Source organism: Manis pentadactyla, chromosome 2, assembly GCF_030020395.1.
Source record: "Manis pentadactyla isolate mManPen7 chromosome 2, mManPen7.hap1, whole genome shotgun sequence".
Classification (NCBI taxonomy): domain Eukaryota; kingdom Metazoa; phylum Chordata; class Mammalia; order Pholidota; family Manidae; genus Manis; species Manis pentadactyla.
In genome coordinates this window covers 206,704,442-206,721,957 of record NC_080020.1, presented here as the reverse complement: position 1 = coordinate 206,721,957, position 17,516 = coordinate 206,704,442, and the positions used below count along the sequence as shown (strand labels likewise).

Sequence of the window (17,516 nt, the reverse complement as noted above, 5' to 3'; positions counted from 1 at the left end):
TGACCAAAGGCTGACCAGAGGGGAAATAAAGTAGAAGAGATGTGGGAAAACAGGAAACGGAAAACCCAGCCTGAGTATCTTCCCTTGCCTTTCGCCTGAGACCATATGCCAGACCAATGTGTCTACGCCGTGTACACACAGGGTGACTGCTACTTCGCTTATAGTCACTTTCTTGCCTTCTTACTTCATCTTTTTTTTTTTTATGTCTTCTTATTCTAATCTCCTTTTCCTTCTTCCCATTTCTTTGGTCTGCCATGGCCCCTAGTAGCCGTCACGGACATTGCTTAGCTACCGTGAGGGTCCTTTGGACCAAGAAGGTGATAGGTGTTCAAGATAAGCCAATATGGGGGTTTTACAAAAGAAAGATGAAACAAGAAATGGGACAAGTTCTTATGGCCCTACTGCTCCCACCTATACACGACCTTTCATTCCACCTAATATTTTGCTGCTGTCTTACACAGCTGTATTGGTGACAATTTTACGCCACCACCCTCAGATTATCACATCGCCTTATCTTCTAAATCAAATCAAGTCTGACTCCAAACTGCCAATTGCCAAGGGCTGGGAAATTAAAATCCCATCCTTACAGGGGCTTCCTCTCACCCTGTTCCTGCCTCTGGAAGTGTTACATAACCTACAACATTCTGGGAGGTCACTTGCTTTGCTCAGTGTCCCAGCCCATGGTATCTCTGGAAGTTGGGAAGCTCCAGTTTCCTGAGTGGTGGGATGTTGGCAAAGGTGGGCAATCCCCATGCTCCACCACAGGAGGCACCACACCAGGTACCATTTGGAGGTGATGCTCCCCCAAACCAATTGCTGGCAACAGGGGTATTTCCCTTCCTGGACCTCCCACCCACTTCCACCTTCCTAGCCTTGAGGATCATTCCTTCTGCATCCCTCTTCCAACTGACCAAGCCCTATCCCCTCAGTCAAGCGGGATTTGAGAGACTAGTTCCCAACACCTTGAGGAAGAGCTGTCTTCAGGCAACCCTGTCTTCTCTCTTGCAACCTTGAGCTCCAGAGGTGAGCAATGCATGAGCCTGACAACCTCCTTAAAATAGGAAGGGGGGAAATTACAAAGAGAATAAGTATAAGTTAATGTCTTAATAAGTTAACCAGCTATACAGTCCATTGTAAAGGTTACCATACTGTCTGAAATAAGAGTTTTACCAAGTTAATTTTTAGAGGTGACTTTTTCAAGCCACTCATTTTCCTAATACATTTTGGAGCCATAGATGTGACCTTACCCAGGGGCACCTCAGTGGTAGATTAATTCAGCACAAACCTACTCAAGCAGTTTCTAACAAATGATCAAAATGTGCTGGCATTTGTCTTGATTGTTGAAGGTTACAAATAATGATTGAAGAGTTTAGGTATGTAACTCTTCTCCTGAAGCAGTCATGACACCTTAAGGATTTTAAGGATTAACTTAATGTGTATATTCCACATTCAAAAAAGGCCTCCTCTTCAAGGTATGAAGCTTTCAGCACACACTGCAATAAACACATTATATATTTCCCCATAAGCTATGCCCACCAATAATTCTAGAACAATCCCTGCCTGGAAGAGTATCTGTTCAGAGGAAGAAAAGCTTTTAAGTTCTAAAATCTCCCCCAATATCTTGTCTACATATAAGGGAGCCCCAGAAGCAATGGCTTTAGTCTAAAGTGGGTTCAGGTGAGAGAATGTTACGCACATGAGCACCATGATGGTTAACTCCATGTATCATGTTACTGGCTGTCCACCCTGCAAAGTCTCTGAGTTCAGTGACCGCCTAATCTTATATAAGGTAAAATAAAATTATTCAAAGGAAAGGCTTCCTGGTCCCAATTCTCTTGTCAACACATACACAAGCTAGTTAAGGTGGCTCCTGTGCATGCTACCCTGCCTCTGCTATATCCTTAGTGCACATTATTTATAAGAACCTTTTTTATAGTCTTTCTTTCTAACTAGGCCAAACACACCAAGAAGACATAATTAGTGCTCACTGGGTATTTGCTGGTTGGATGGACAGACAAATGAATAACAATAAGAAACCACTATAAAACAAAGCAAACTGTGGTATATGCTATATATGAATTCCCAGGGATCTACAATTGGGTTCATACTGGTTTCATGAAGGAGCATTTCAGATAGGACATGAAAAATAAGTAGAATTTAACAGGCAGAGGTAAATGGGAGGGTTTTCTGGGTGGACTAAGCCCAGATATAATGGAGAGAAAGTGAAGGATGAGGCCAGGAAACAGGAGGTGGTATGGTTGGGTTTCAGTGGCAGGGAGCCATGGGAGATGCAGCTGGAAGGTGGGTTAGGACCAGACGATGTCAGTTTGAGAAGCTTTGTTTTTTGACATTTTTAGAGGGTGGGGACCTGAAAGTCAACCCCTGAAAGTTTTCTGAGCAGGAAATCAGAAAGTTTTCTGAGCAGGAAATCAACATGTAAAGATAACAATCAGCCAGATAAAAACAGCAAGATATTCTCTACCGTCATTTTCTTTTTTTTTTTAGATAATTATTTTTTTATTGAAGGGTAGTTGACACACAGTATTACATTACATTAGTTTCAGGTGTACAACATAGTGATTCAACATTTATATACATGACAATTCTAGGTACCAGCTATCACCATACCAAGCTGTTACAATATCTTGACTATATTCATTACATCCCGGTTACTTATTATTTTACCATTGGAAGTGTATACTTTTTTTTTTTTTTTTCGTGAGGGCATCTCTCATATTTATTGATCAAATGGTTGTTAACAACAATAAAATTCTGTATAGGGGAGTCAATGCTCAATGCACAATCATTAATCCACCCCAAGCCTAATTTTCGTCAGTCTCCAATCTTCTGAGGCATAACAAACAAGTTCTTACATGGAGAACAAATTCTTACATAGTGAATAAGTTCTTACATGGTGAACAGTACAAGGGCAGCCATCACAGAAACCTTCGGTTTTGCTCATGCATTATGAACTATAAACAGTCAGTTCAAATATGAATACTCATTTGGTTTTTATACTTGATTTATATGTGGATACCACATTTCTCTCTTTATTATTATTATTTTTAATAAAATGCTGAATTGGTAGGTAGATACAAGATAAAGGTAGAAAACATAGCTTAGTGTTGTAAGAGAGCACATGTAGATGATCAGGTGTGTGCCTGTAGACTATGTGTTAATCCAAGCTAGACACGGGCAATAAAACATCCACGTATTCAGAAGATTTCTCTCAGAACAGAGGGGGTGATGCTCTAAGCCTCACCTCTGTTGATCCCCAATTTCTCACCTGATGGCCCCCCTGCGACTGTGCCTGTCTTAGGTTGTTCCTCCCTTGAGGAATCTTACCCGTCTCTGGCTAACCAGTCATCTTCCGGGGCCATACAGGGAAATGTAAAGTTGGTAAGTGAGAGAGAAGCCTTATTGTTTGAAAAGGTTAGCTTTTTACTTCTTTGCATATTTATGCCTGTGGCTTCTATGCCCAGCATTTGTCTTGAGGTATCTTTACCACTTGGAAGAATCATGATACTCGGTAAATTTGATAGGAGGCATGAATTCTATTTAAGGGTTGTAATTGGGAAGGAAGAAGAAAAGCTATAGAAGTAGCAGGCAGAAGAAAACATGGGAAGATTGATTATTTCTTTGACGTATCTTCTTGTAGAGTAACTTCAGCATGTATAGGTTTTAAGCTACTACTTAAATTGCGCACACACATTAACATAATAGGAGTATAGTTACATAACCAAAGCATATCTGTAATTACCAGCCATCTCCAGTGAAACCAAGAAAACCAGTTAGGCACCTTAGGCATTTGTGAAAACTTATCTATGATATGGTGGATATTGTCCAACTGAACTTGAACAGTCTGAGAGAAATCAGACAAATTAAAACAACCCATTCCTGGGGAATGTTCACATCCCTTATGTTCTTTTAACAGTAAATAGTCTGTAGTTGTAAGATTTTGGAGTCTACCGTCATTTTCTATCTCTACATTCTGAAATATTTCCATTACATTGGAGTCTGTTGAAATCGTCTTAACTTGGAATGAAATGTACAACCTTTAATTTAAATAGTTCTCTCCAGTAAATTAACCTTAATACCTTGTAAGGCATGGAAAGATTTTTGCAATCAACCTTGAAAGGTTGATGATTCCCAGAGGTACTGCCTCAGGCATGAAGAGGTAATTGTTCTGGGACTTGGTTATTTAGTACATTGGACACTGATAAAGAGATACCCAGCTCTGTTTGCAGGATTTTGGTATAACATTCACACAGCTTCTTGAGGAAGTTCATATGTTGTTAGCTTTAGCAACTTAAAAGTAATCCCCAGTGTTTGCTGGCTTCTTAGACACCTGGTGCCAACACCAGTGTGGTCTCCACACGGACTGGTGTGTGTGCCATTTCTCAAACCATGAAAAAGGGAGACGATTAACTTTCTAGCCCTCCTTCTCATGTGTGGGTAAGAAGGGGGGTGGATGCTCTGTGTTGGCAGATTTTTCGTGGAGTAAACTCTACCATGGCAATTTTCAGAAATAACAGGAAAACAATGTGAGGAAACATATGCTAGAGGAGTTGCCTTGTAGGTATGTGGGATAAAAGCACAGATGTGCGTACGTACACACACAAACACACACACACACACACACGCACACATCCTATTTGTAATGTATATCCTACATTCACCCATTGCTGGTTGTCAGTGTTCAGAGAAGCCCTGAGGATTAGAATATGGAAGCAGCAATTTAACTCCTCTTCAGTTACAGAGGAAGCAACCAGGCGGAGCTGGCAAAGCTTTGGGTTTAGAATCACAGGGCCTGAGGGCAGGTCCTGACTTTGCCACTTTCTTGGTACCTGAGCTTGAGCAAATCAACTTACCTCTCTGGAAAATGAAGACAATATGCCTCTCAGAATGGTATAAGAGTCAAGTAAAAAAATGTATATTAGAATCCTTTGTAAAGTAAAAAGAGGTTGTTTTTAGAGACACAGACTTCTGCAGCTGTCCAAAAGCTGTGCTGCTACGGGTAAGTTAACCTCTGTTACCCAAACACTTAATCACTGTCCTTCCACGGTGTATGGATGAAGGCATTTTCTCAGGCCTAGCAAAACATGGGTTAGGAGGACCAAGTTTTATAGACTTTTCAAAATGCTTAAAACTTGAGCTTGAAATTATCTGTTGAGGCAAGTGTCTTTCACTAAGCTTGCCTTTATAAACAATTTCCAATGCATGCCCTATGTTTCCCTCAACTGTTGCTTAATGTATTATTCTTGAGAAATCTTTTAGCACCAAGGGAAAATATTTCTTTAACCCCCAATGCTGGATACCTTCTTGGCCAACCTTGGCTCAGGTGAGAGTGTGACAGAAATTGAAATCACATATCTGGGTTCAAATCCAGCCCCACAGTGGACTAAAGCTGTAATTTCATTGTCTAGAGTGATGTCATCCCAGTTAGCTTGGCCACCTCAGATGTCAGATTAAACCTGTATGAATATAAATTCTACAACCTTTTTTAAAATCTGGAGCTCTCCCCATGATTTCTGGAAAATCTGCAATGTGCTTATGCTCGTCTGTGCGTAGTCGTGCCTGTGTTCCCATGGCCTTCCTGTTTCGCTCTGCCCTATGATTTAGCTACTTTACTGCATCTGACATTTTACCATATTTTGGAGTCTTTATTACAGATTTCCAAGAGTCAATAGAAGGGTCGCCTCAGGCAGTACACCATCCTCACTCACCAGCCCCTCACTCCACCCTCACAGTCTCCCTTACCATCTCCTGCCGCACCCCTCCTCTCCCATGTAACAAACTCATTTTACAGGTAGCCTCCTCTCCTTGCCTTCAGCTCAGTCCACACACTAGCCCATGGAAGCTCTGTCCATCCCAAGAAGGCTTGTCAAGAAATTTGATCTGATGCCCGCTGACCTCTCACCTCATTACAGACCACTCTCCCCCTCACCGTCTCTAGGCCTTCTCTGTGTTCTTCAAAGCACCAAACCCTTTCTGAAATCAGGGTTTTGCCCTGGTTCTCCTTTCTGCCTGGAAGATTCTTCTTCTAGGCCTTTGCTGCCTGGAACCTTCTCATTAGCCAAGTAACCGTGGTAGGATATTAAGCAGAGAGGGGAACAAGAACCAAATTCCTAAGGGCTTTGTAGACCATCTTAAGGAGCTTGGACATTACCCTAAGGGCAATAGGAAGGCAATGAATGTTTTAAGCCCAAAAGTGATGAAATATGATCACATTTTTTATATCACACTAAAGAGAGGACATTGAGGCAATGAATGAGCAACATGAACGAAGAAGACAATTTAGGAGGCTATTATGTTAATAATCCAGACAGGTGACTTAGACCAAGGTGGAGATTGGTAGAAATAAGACTAAAAGGATTTGCTAATGGATTGGTTTCATTCACTCACTCATGCAGCAGACATTCTGTGGATCAGCAGTGAACCAAATAGACAAAAATCCTTACCCACATGGAATGTATATTCTAGTAGATGAGTGAAGATATAACTGAAATAGGAGCCTTGAAAAATAGTAGCATTTAAGCAGATAAAAGGAAAAAGCCTTCCAGGGGTGAGACATGATAAAGCCACTTCGTAAGGTGACTTGAAAAGTACCATAAGGGGCAGTACTGACAAGCCAGAAAAGTTCCATGGAAGGGACTGTGGATAAGTCTTGAGGATTTTGGAATGTTTCCTCGAGGCAGCCAAAAGGTATTGATAGTTTTTGACAAAAGATTCAACATAGTCAAAGACTAAGGAAAATGGAAAAGAATGCTTTGCAAAAGAGCTCCAAAAGAAGGATCTGGCCACTGGGTATCAGGATCAAGGAAAAAGAAGCATCCATCTTCAAATTTTATTTAATGGTCATTTTTATTTTATTAAATTAACATCTTTTAAATAATTATCTTAAAAAGAGGATTTTACTCTAGTTGAATACCACAGTCCAACAAAATCAAGTTTCAGATCAAAACTGTTCATGCGTAAGTATAAATAATTCTTCCTCGTAAATAGCCAGGAGGCAGGCTTACAATAAATAGCCTTCTCTAATTGATTAGTAAATTTGTTTTCCAGAAGCAATGCGGCTTGCCCAGGATCACTGGAAAGATGAATGAAAAATAAGTAGAGCATACAGTTTGATTTGTTCTGCTATGTCATCAGCTTTTGTATATGACATCACCCAATAATCACTGTTATTAGGTCTGACAGGAAACCCAACCCACAGCCGAAAATGTGCAGTTCTGCCTCTAAGATTCCAATGTTGCATGAAAACAGTGGCTCAGATAGTACTAGTTTTGCCCAGGAACAACTCTGGTGATGGACACAGCAAACACATGACCTCAGTGAGCAGCACCTAAAGGTTATCTATTAGGTGTGACCATCTGGGTGGCGAGTGGTTCTCTTTTCCCTGTGGCTGGTGCCAAAGGCCTCTGGGATGAAATCCTTGGCAGAGTCTGAGATGCTCTAATGGGAGGTCTGCCATGAAAGAGATGGTGGCCCTTAGGAGGCAAGGTAACCTTACAGAACCACATGAGGGAGAAGCAGGGCCGATGGCTAGGGGACAGGTCTCTGTGCAAAGGTTCCTTGTAAACGCTTCTGGGCTGCTCCACCCTGTGACTTTAGCCCAGGATTTGCTCACTGCTACCAGTGACTGTCCACTGGGGGAGGAATGGGAGAGGCACTCCTCTTCCTTTCTCCAAATGCTCCTGGGAGTAACCTGAGGCTAATAGTGGGGATGCAGCATTCCCGGCCAACTCTCAGTTTGGACTTTTGCCCAATGTCTTCCTTCTACCTTTAGACCTGAGAATGATAACTCTTGAGCTACTTGAATTTTGACTTGTCTTCTTAAGGAAGTCTTATTTCTGTACTTTGGAGATAAAACCCAGAGAGGAGGAAAGAAGATACAAAAAATGAACCTAAAAAACAAAAGAGAAAGAAAGAAAAAAGGAAAATCTTAACTGTAAGATTCAATTGTTCAAAAGTATTCAGAGGAAATGAAAAAATAAAGAATTTCATTTGGGCCTTAAATGGATGGATGAAAAATCTTGGAAGGTCACAAGAAAGCAGACTACTTCACAAATAACTGGGAAAACACTGTAAAAAAAAAAAGTAAACATGGTTCCCATCTCCTCAAAGGAGAGCTGCTGAAAAGATGCAAATGGCCGTGCCTTCTCAGCTGGACTTAAGACATTATACTTTCCAGTGATTTTGGCAATTACTCTGAAATATTCAATTAGCTCACTCTCTCCAGTTTAATTTGCAATACAATTTAACAGATACTTGACCTTTAGCCACACTTTACATTGCACCCTGGTTCTCCAAAGCTCATGAGCATATATGCTTGATTTCATTTTTCCCTGCTGCAGGACAAGTCAGTTCACCAATTTTGCTAATCAGATTGGGTGCAGATCAAGCAGATCTTATTTAAAGTATTTCCCAGGCCTTTGTAAAAGGAAGACAAAAGTACAAACAAAAAAACAAATGGGGGGAAATTGATTAGCAGGAAACAAAATATTCCCATGTGACATTTTTCTCCTTTGCCTTTTAAACCAACTATTTCATGGAAAAGTCTACTGCGTGTGCTGTGGGGACCGTGAAGTCTTTCAGTAGGTTTGGTCATTATAAATACTCATTCAATAAGCTTCTAGATACAGCCTCATTTACTTAATTCCAGAAGATGGGGTTGGCTGCCAGGAGATCCAAAACCTCAGGTTGCCAAAGTCACATCCAAATTGAATCCCAGTCCCTCGTCTTGTCACCTCCTATTTCAAATAGCTAAGAACCAAGAAGGAATGGGTTCATTTTCTTTATATCTAAGGGAGGAGATGCACTTGGGAATGGGGGAGTAACCTGCAGAAGGGAGGAGAGCTGGACACATTCAGTTACACCCCAGTCCAAACAACTAATTTAGAGACAGACTGCACACTGGCACCCTCAGCCCCCAAATTGCTTTTCAAAAATATACTCTGTAAGTCTCAAAAGAGTAAATGCAGCCTTGAGTATCAGGGTTTAAATGAATGAAAGATGAAAAGAAAACAGCTCTGGAGAGGAGGCAACAACCTGTGGCGCGCAGAAGCGAACCACAGACTGTTCTAAGCACAGTGCTCCACTTCTTAATGTAGACCACAAATTGTTCTAGCCTGAGATCAGACTCAGCCCCCGGGCTCCCAAGAGGACTTCCATGCTGGCCTGACCCTGAGTGGCAGATTATCTGGGAGGGTGTTTAGGGAAAGAGCAGGAAGTTCTCTCTCCAGCCTGGAGGAAATGCAACTCTGGTACATAAGGGTTAAACAAAAAAGAGTGTGCGTGTTGGCTACAGCTGGAAGCCATTAACAACCCTGAGACCATCTCAGTAACCCAGTTAGAGGGTGGGTGGCCTGGCAGGGATCCTGAGTCCCTGCATGTAACCACAGACTCGGCACGGGTGGGGCTTTGTTTCTACCTCCCACCCAATGTAGAAATCCCCTCTTCCCTGGTCACTTCCTGCTTATGTACTCCCGGCTCATTCACTGCTTCATGAGGTAACTCATTACTTCAAAAGTGAACTTCAGTTACTGGAAACTGCTTAGCAAAATTTGCCTCTATAAAAAGTCTCCCCTTTTGTCCTAGTTCTGTCTTCTCTGGTGTCAAATCACACAGTCTTACGAAGACAACTATCACTTGCCTCCAAATTCTCACCTTCTTACAGCCAAACAACCTCTTTCTGCCAGCCTGCCCTCCTGTCTGGTGGTCTCCCAACACCTCGTGAGCCTGCATACTCTCTGAACTGTGTGCATGTTTCCAAGTCCCTTCGGAAGAGCAGGGCCCAGAATAGAATACATTCTCAGCTCCAGTGGCACCTGCAGAGTATCATCTAGGAGACGTTCTCCTTGAGGAGTTTTGGGGGAAATTGTTTTCCAGCTCCATAAGACTCGCCGACTGGACAGAGCTAGCCTGGCAATGGCAGGAACAAAGCCAGAAAAGAGGGAGGAAGGAATGAATGAGCCTCCCCTGGATGCTCAGCAGGGAAGTTCCTAGCTTTCCACCAAGGGTGAAGGCTGATGAGAAGAGATCACTGCCACCTTGGCCCTGAGTCTAGGAGCCATCATCTAGGACTAAGACAAAAAAAAAGATGGTATCTGTTATCTATCTCCCTTGTCTGAAACCCTTCCACTGTATCTCGCCTCCTGCACAGAACACAAGCCCTCAAGCCTGCCTCACAGGGCCCACCCCTACCCACGCCCAGGCTCCAGCATCCCCTCCCTGCTGCAGGGGGCCAACCTTGTCCGGCCTACCCCACCGCAATGCTCACGCCCCCTCACGGGCCCTTCCTCCAACACCTTCTCTTCCTCCTGTGATGTTGTCTGAGAGTCTCCTCTTTTCCCGGGCTGGCTCCAGAGCACCTGAAGGGCCAGTGCCGACCGGCCGTGGACTCACGATGACTTTTCTGGCCACTGGAGGTGGGTCTTTTCCCAGAGTTCTCTTCTTCAATGAATTGATTTTCTGAGTAAGCACAGGAATGAGCCTTTTATTTTTGTTCTTGGCAGGTGAGATGCAATGGATGGTCATTGTTGTACTGTTGGTCTGAGGGATGTCCTCATTACATCTTTGCTTTGATTATATGGAGGGGATCCAGGGTCAGCCCAGGATCTGGCTTTTAGAGATTAAGTAAATGGACAGTTATGACCTAACAGAGTCACCACATATATTATTAGCTGATACCACAAGGTGTAATTTTGACCTCATTTTGCATTCCCAGCTGTGCCTCAGATCAACTGTGATGTCAAAGCTGGAAAGATAATCAATCCTGAGTTCGTTGTGAAATGTCCAGCAGGATGTCAAGACCCCAGATACCATGTTTATGGCACGGACGTCTATGCTTCCTACTCCAGCGTGTGTGGCGCTGCGGTTCACAGGTGGGTAACTCTAAGCTACTTAATAACCAGCAAGCAGGGTGTGAGCAGGGAGCCCCCAGTGCAGGGTTTCCTGATTTGGCAAGCAAAAATGCAGGCATTTAACTGAGCATCCTGTATTTCATCTGGCAACTTTATCCCATGGGCTTATGCAGAAGCCGAGCGCGGTCCTGGGTCGCCTCTCGCAGCACTCTGTGGAAAGGAGGGCTGACTTCTCTTTACACCTTATTTGGAGGGGAGGAGGATTCTACTCCTTCATGTTCATGACAAGAAAAACAAGTTCTTGATGATGTAAAGCATTTTTTTTCTAACCTCTATGTGCTACGCAAGGAAATAACAGGTATGTGACTAAGGAAGGCCCAGAAGTTTGGAGGTGAAATGTCACAGCTGTGCTGATGGCCTAGAAACAAATGGAACAGGAAAAGTGAGGAGAAGGGTGACAGGTGGCCCTGCTTGGTCAGCTGTGAGCTTGGGATCCAGAAAGGGGGACAGAAGGCATGACTTACCTTGGACTAAGTCACTGCCTATATCAGGAGAGTGACCTTCACACAGTCCTTGTGCCTCTTTTGCTGAGGCTTGGAGTCAAAACACAGGGAAATGTGTGTTTACTTAGTATCTCTGACAATAAAGCCAAGGTGTGTGTACCACGCACCTCCCCTATGTTACCTAATTGAATCCTCACCATCCCCTTAAGCAGTATTCACCACTATTATTCACATCTTAAACATGAAGCCCCCAGATACCACGTTCTGGTATGAGCAGCCTCTCCAAAGCCGCACTGTATCAGGGCGGGGACTCAGACCTAAGCCCAGCACCCACACTCCGAACCACCACCCAGCACTGCCTTGAGACGTGGCCCCTGAGTCACTGCTCGGCTACCAGATACTAGAGGAAGTTTCTGAGTTATTCAGGCTTCTGGCATCTTTTTCCTTTTTTTTATCTGCATGTGGGTCAGTTGATCAATCACTGGTGTTTCCCAGAGAGAAAAGATACAAAATTCATTCCCTCTTAAGGTGTCTAGTTAGTAGCTTCTCTGAAATTTGGGGAACAGTAAGAAAAAAGCTGTGTGTCCAACAAGATTTAAGAATTACTAGCAGATTTTGTTGGCTATACTCCTTTCCTCCCCGCCCTCCACCCACAGAGGGATGTCGAGCTAACTGATTTTTCAAAGGGGGCAGAACTACGAAGGCTATTTAAGGATAAGTAACGGAATATTAAAGAAAAATGACCCCAAATGCTGGTTCTTAACTCCAGGCTATGGAAAAAAAATATTTTGCTTGTCTCTAAAGTCAATTTCATGCAAAGAGGGAAAAGGTATACAAATCTATATACATGGGTGTGTGCATGGGCTTGCACACATGTGTATGCCTCCACACGTGCTTGTCCACTTGTGCATGCTCACAAACATCCTTACACACACATGTGCATGCCCGTAGACCATGACCACCAGCACCCTCCAGTCTGTGTCTGTGGAGTCACTGACATTTGCTGCAGAAGCTAGACCTGTTTTCAGGTTGCCTGTATTTTTCCAGCTGTGACCTGATAGGGTTGACACTTGCTCCCTCTGGCATTTTCTGGCTGTCTCTTGCCTTCCTATGTTTCCTATGTAGGACAGAGCTGCTCAAATTAATTTGACCTCATGAAAGATGTCATCGTGACAGTAATCCCTTACACAGTGATTCTCGCCTAACATCATATAAACCCAAAATGATGCTGTTAGCATTTCCACTGATTGGAAGAGGAACTGAGAAATAGGGGTTAATTAAATTGCTTGTTAGTTGCACATCTAAGATTAGAACTTGTGTCCCCTGCCTTTTAGCCCAAAGACAAGGTGATACATGTGCATGAGAACAGGGGGGTCCCAGCACCGCTTAATGTACAAGTGAGGATGTGAGGGGGATGTAAACTTTCAAGCAGTAAGAGCTGAGAAAGGCCTTATGATGGATAGGCACGCCTGTGAGTAGAAAATAAGGACATTGACAAGGACCAGGACTAGGACCCAGTGTTTGGGCTGGAGCGTAGGAGCTGACTGGGAAGAACACAGATGAGGGGAGAGGGACACAGGAGAAGAACTTGAATGTTTCCAAAACAAGGTTTGCTCTTGAGCAACCAAGAGCCATTGTAGCTCCTGGACCAGTGCCTGATGCGGCGGGAACCTCTACTTGGAAGGAAATGTCACGGTCCGTGGGAAGGACAATAGAGGTCCTGAGGGGAAGGAGAGAGGGATTTTGGATACTGTTTCATTTTTCACAAACAGAACAAGTCCGTTTTCAGAAGGCAGGATTTAAGACAGAGAACATGCGTAGAAAGTACATGAGGGGCCTCCTGTCATTGTCCTGTCGGAGTTCCACCCCCACCCCCAGACCCCCAACCCCCCGTAAGAACTGCAGAGAGCATACTTTGGTTTAGAAATTCAGATTTAGCTTAGAGGGTTTAATGTTCATATAGCATATCGTAATCAGATGTCCTGTTTTGAGTGAATCTCTTGATTCTTTCCAACCAAAGGGATAATGCACATATCTGAGGCATCATATTTTGGCTCAGTGTTGTCCAGAACTAACCTCTGTATGTAAAATGGTACCAAGTACTGGGGAGAGGGCAGATTTCTCTGAGATGGGGCAATGAAGAGGCCATTTCCAAGCAGAGGACACTTCACACTGGTTTCTGACTGACTGGTTTCTGACTGGTTACCCACCCTGAGAATGGCAGCCATTCAAAACCACATCTCATGGTGGGCAGTCCCTTTTCTCCCAACCAAGAAGCTGACCCTCAGTTTCTCTCAGTCCCTCGTCCCAGGGTCGGGGGTGGGGGGCAGGGAACCTGAAGGCCCTGATCGGCATCATGCAGAGCATCTGAAGAATGCAAAGAAGTAGAATTGGTTTTGCTCTTTTGGAGAATACATAGGAAGTGCCTGCCTCTGAGCGAGGGTACAAATGATGTCACATGTGCGTAAGTCCTCAAAATTACCCTGGCTCTGAGCCCCCATCTGCTTCATGAGTGGAAGCACAGGCTCCTTCAGGCTCACCCCCTCCTCAGTTATCCCTACCCCACAGCTGTGGACTGCTGTCACCTCCTGTAGTTTACAGACCACTGGCCTCCCCAGGGTGCCCCTCATCTAGAATGTCTGTGAATATCCACACCCTCAAATTAAGTCCCCCCACAAGATGAGGCACAACAGTTCTGCATCTGTACGATTCCCACAGCCTGGGTTTTCAGTCTTGCCTAATCTTCACGAAGAACATGAGCAGCCCAGTCAGCTGGAGAACACCCTGGGCCCTCCCCGGGCCCTTCAGCACAGGCCCCATCCTTCACTGTGAGTGGCAGTGCAAGAATCAGTGGGCAAAATCCTGAGAACTTAGCCATTGGCTTTCGCAAGCCAGTATAGCTGGTACCCACACCCCACGGACAGGCTTCCCTCTGCAGGAGCACAAAACATTGCCTTTTTCATAAGAATATTTCCAGTCTAGGTGGGAGACAAAAATTAACTCAAGAAATGTGTAGGAAATAGCACAAAACCAAATAAAATCAGAGTCTCAGTTGTGAGAAAAGATTTTTGGGTGTTGTTAGGAAGGGGTGTAGTCCAGTCACATTAGTCTCTGTGGAACTTCCCTGGCCGCCAAGGGATGTTGGGGTTCCTTTACCTTAATAAGTTGTCCCCAAACATCTACTTAAGTCTTCATTTGTACCATTCCCTCAAATTAAGAAATTTGGTACCTGCCCCCCAAAAAAGAACATTTTTTGGAAGGGAGATATGGGGCACTGGGCGACACAAGGCATGTCAGGCAGGAGTGGAACCAGGTTTTCCAGAGCTAAATGCAGCGTGAACAGAGACCTGTGAGTGGGAATCGTGCAGTCTGCCAGGGGAGCCAAGACCAACCCCACTACAGCAGGAAGAAACGAGGTCACGGACTCTCAGAGCTCCCCAGCAGAGACAGGGCAGGGCCGCCAAGAGGAGCTGGAGTCTTGTGCTTTTTTTGTACCCTGAGAGGCAACTCTGACCAGTGGGACAAGCCCAGGATTCCAGGTCAGGTAGAACTGGGTTTAAAGCCCTGCTTTGCAATATACTAGTTACAAAGTCTCGAGTCAGTCCACCCGGCTAAGCCTGTTTCTAGGAAATGGAAACAGCATTCCCTCCACACATCATAGGTTTGCTGGGAGAACCCAAGAAGAAACGGTATGTGGGAATGATTGTAAAACAGTTAAGTGCTTTACATGTCAGTTTTTACTATTACTTTCTTCCCTTCTGGGTCACTGGAAATTGAAATGTTGAAAGTTGTGACTCACCACAAAGGCAGGAGGGCAGGAAATGGCAAATGGAGGGAAGGAAAGGTGTTCATGAGACAAATCTAAGCACTTTTTTAGCTCCCCTGTGCCGTAAAATTGCAGATACCCAGAGGAGCAATTTTAGGCTCTGGGGCAAGAAAAGAACAATGTGAAAGTGGTTTTCAGGAGCCAGAATGGAGCCCCTGCTTCACATCGAACCAAAAAGGTAGGTAAGTCAGGTGCTGTCAAATCAGGATCTAAAACCTTCAAAATCCTAGAAATTAAAGAAACAATGTCCAGTCTTTCAGGAACTCTTTCTAATGAATGTAATTTAGCTGCATGCATTCCTTCCCTGGGCCAAAAGTAACGGAATAACTTGCTTTTAAAAATGTCATGTCACCTTTTGAAATAACTGGAGTTATTCTGTGATGTCACAAAACCAAATTGGAAACTGTTAGAAAAGAAGTTTTATTTAAAAGAACTGGTGGGAATGAGGAAACCAAGGAAAAGAAACTTGAGGCACGGTGGCAAAGAGAGATTCCCGGCAAACAGAACAATCAGACCCTGTGATGGGAGAGAGGTGGCCATTCAGCCTGGGAGGTCAGCTGCCAGGCCGCGGGATGGAAGCGCCCCTCCTGGAGGGTGGGAGGCAGGTCAAGGAGAACCTTCTTTTTTTTTTTTTATTAAGGTATTATTTATATACGCTCTTATGAAGGTTTCACATGAAAAAACAATGTGGTTATTACACTCACCCATATTATCATGTCCCCCCCCCATATCCCATTGTAGTCCCTGTCCATCAGTGTAGTAAGATGCCACAGAGTCACTATTTGCCTTCTCTGTGCTACACTGTCTTCCCCATGACCCCCCACACACACCATGTGTGCCAATCATAATACCCCTCAATCCCCTTCTCCCCACCTCCCCACCCGCCCTCTCCCACCCCTCCCCTTTGGTAACTGCTAGTCCCTACTTGAAGTCTGAGTGTCTGTTGCTGTTTTGTTCCTTCAGTTTTATTTCATTGTTATACTCCACAAATGAGGGAAATCATTTGATACTTCTCTTTTTCTGTCTGGCTTATTTCACTCAGCATAATATCCTCCAGCACCATCCATGTAGAGTGCATATGTCTTTTTGAATCTGAGAAATTATATTCTTTGAGTAATTCCTAGGAGTGGGATTCCCGGGTCAAATGGTATTTCTATTTTTAGCTTTTTGAGGAACCTCCATATTGCTTTCTACAATGGTTGAACTAGCTTACATTCCCACCAGCAGTGTAGGAGGGCTCCCCTTTCTCCACATCCTCGCCAGCATTTCTTGTTCTTAGTCTTTTCGATACTGCCCATCCTAACTGGTGTGAGGTGATATCTCACTGTGGAAGGAAAACCTTGTCTTAATCTCACTGCTTTCATCTCTCTAAATGAAGAAGGAGCCTGGTTTGATAGTCTATTGATTGTATCAATAAATATTTTTGTTCTTTCTTCAAAAAAATTTTTGCTTTCTTCTTCATAGTGGCGTGCTTGATAATTCAGGAGGGAAAATACTCGTTCGGAAAGTGGCTGGACAGTCTGGCTATAAAGGGAGTTATTCCAACGGCGTCCAATCATTATCCCTACCACGGTGGAGAGAATCCTTTGTCGTCTCAGGTATGCACACGCTTGGAGAAAGGCTGCCCTGCACGGGCACTTGGGTGAAGTGACCCCACAGTGGAAATGTGCTCTTTTCAACATGCTGTTGGTTTTAGTTTATGGCTCAACTTATTTCATAAAAATCTAAAGCATTAGTTCTTTGGATGATTAGGATGATTTGGATGATTATAATGAAATAATGAATTATAATTACAGTGATAAACCACTACAAAGTCTGGAACTACTAAAAGGCTTCAATTGCTCATTTTCAACTCACTGTAGCTATCTGCAGGTCCAATCACACTTTTAATTAGGGGAATTGCATTTAATAATTTGGGTTTTTCAACCAACTCTTTAGTTGGGCCAAATGTGCCTCATATCTAGAACCTTATTCCCAGAGATTTCTGGTAAATGTAGCACAGTTCTACAGTTTCACCTGAGATTTGTTTTTATTTAGTTAATTACTTCCATAGTCAGTCCATTCTCCCTATGTAGCTGCATAGGATTTTTTAGATAATCATTTTGAGTCTTTTTTCCCCTCTTCCAAAGAGGTAATGTTGGTGAGCTAATAACTAGTAGGATTTCACAATGAAAAGGTCATCAAGTATCTTTGTATTATCATGACCCGCCCTCTCCCTTCTTTCTATTTCTGTGAATTTACCCATCCTAACCTTTCATTCTGAAAATTTTTTAATTTACAGAAAATTGTAAATAGTTTGATGACTACCCATATTCCTTCCAC

General features: G+C 43.6%; 1 protein-coding gene across 2 annotated transcripts in view; it reads left to right on the top strand.

The window, feature by feature from the left end:
- VIT (vitrin) overlaps positions 1-17,516 on the top strand; it is a 99,264-nt gene that overhangs the window by 29,827 nt on the left and 51,921 nt on the right. For both annotated transcript variants that reach the window (XM_036931640.2, XM_036931639.2), the window contains exons 4-5: positions 10,730-10,886; positions 16,659-16,792. In XM_036931640.2, the coding sequence (XP_036787535.1) occupies positions 10,730-10,886; positions 16,659-16,792 (291 nt within the window). The remainder of the gene's footprint in view (positions 1-10,729; positions 10,887-16,658; positions 16,793-17,516) is intronic.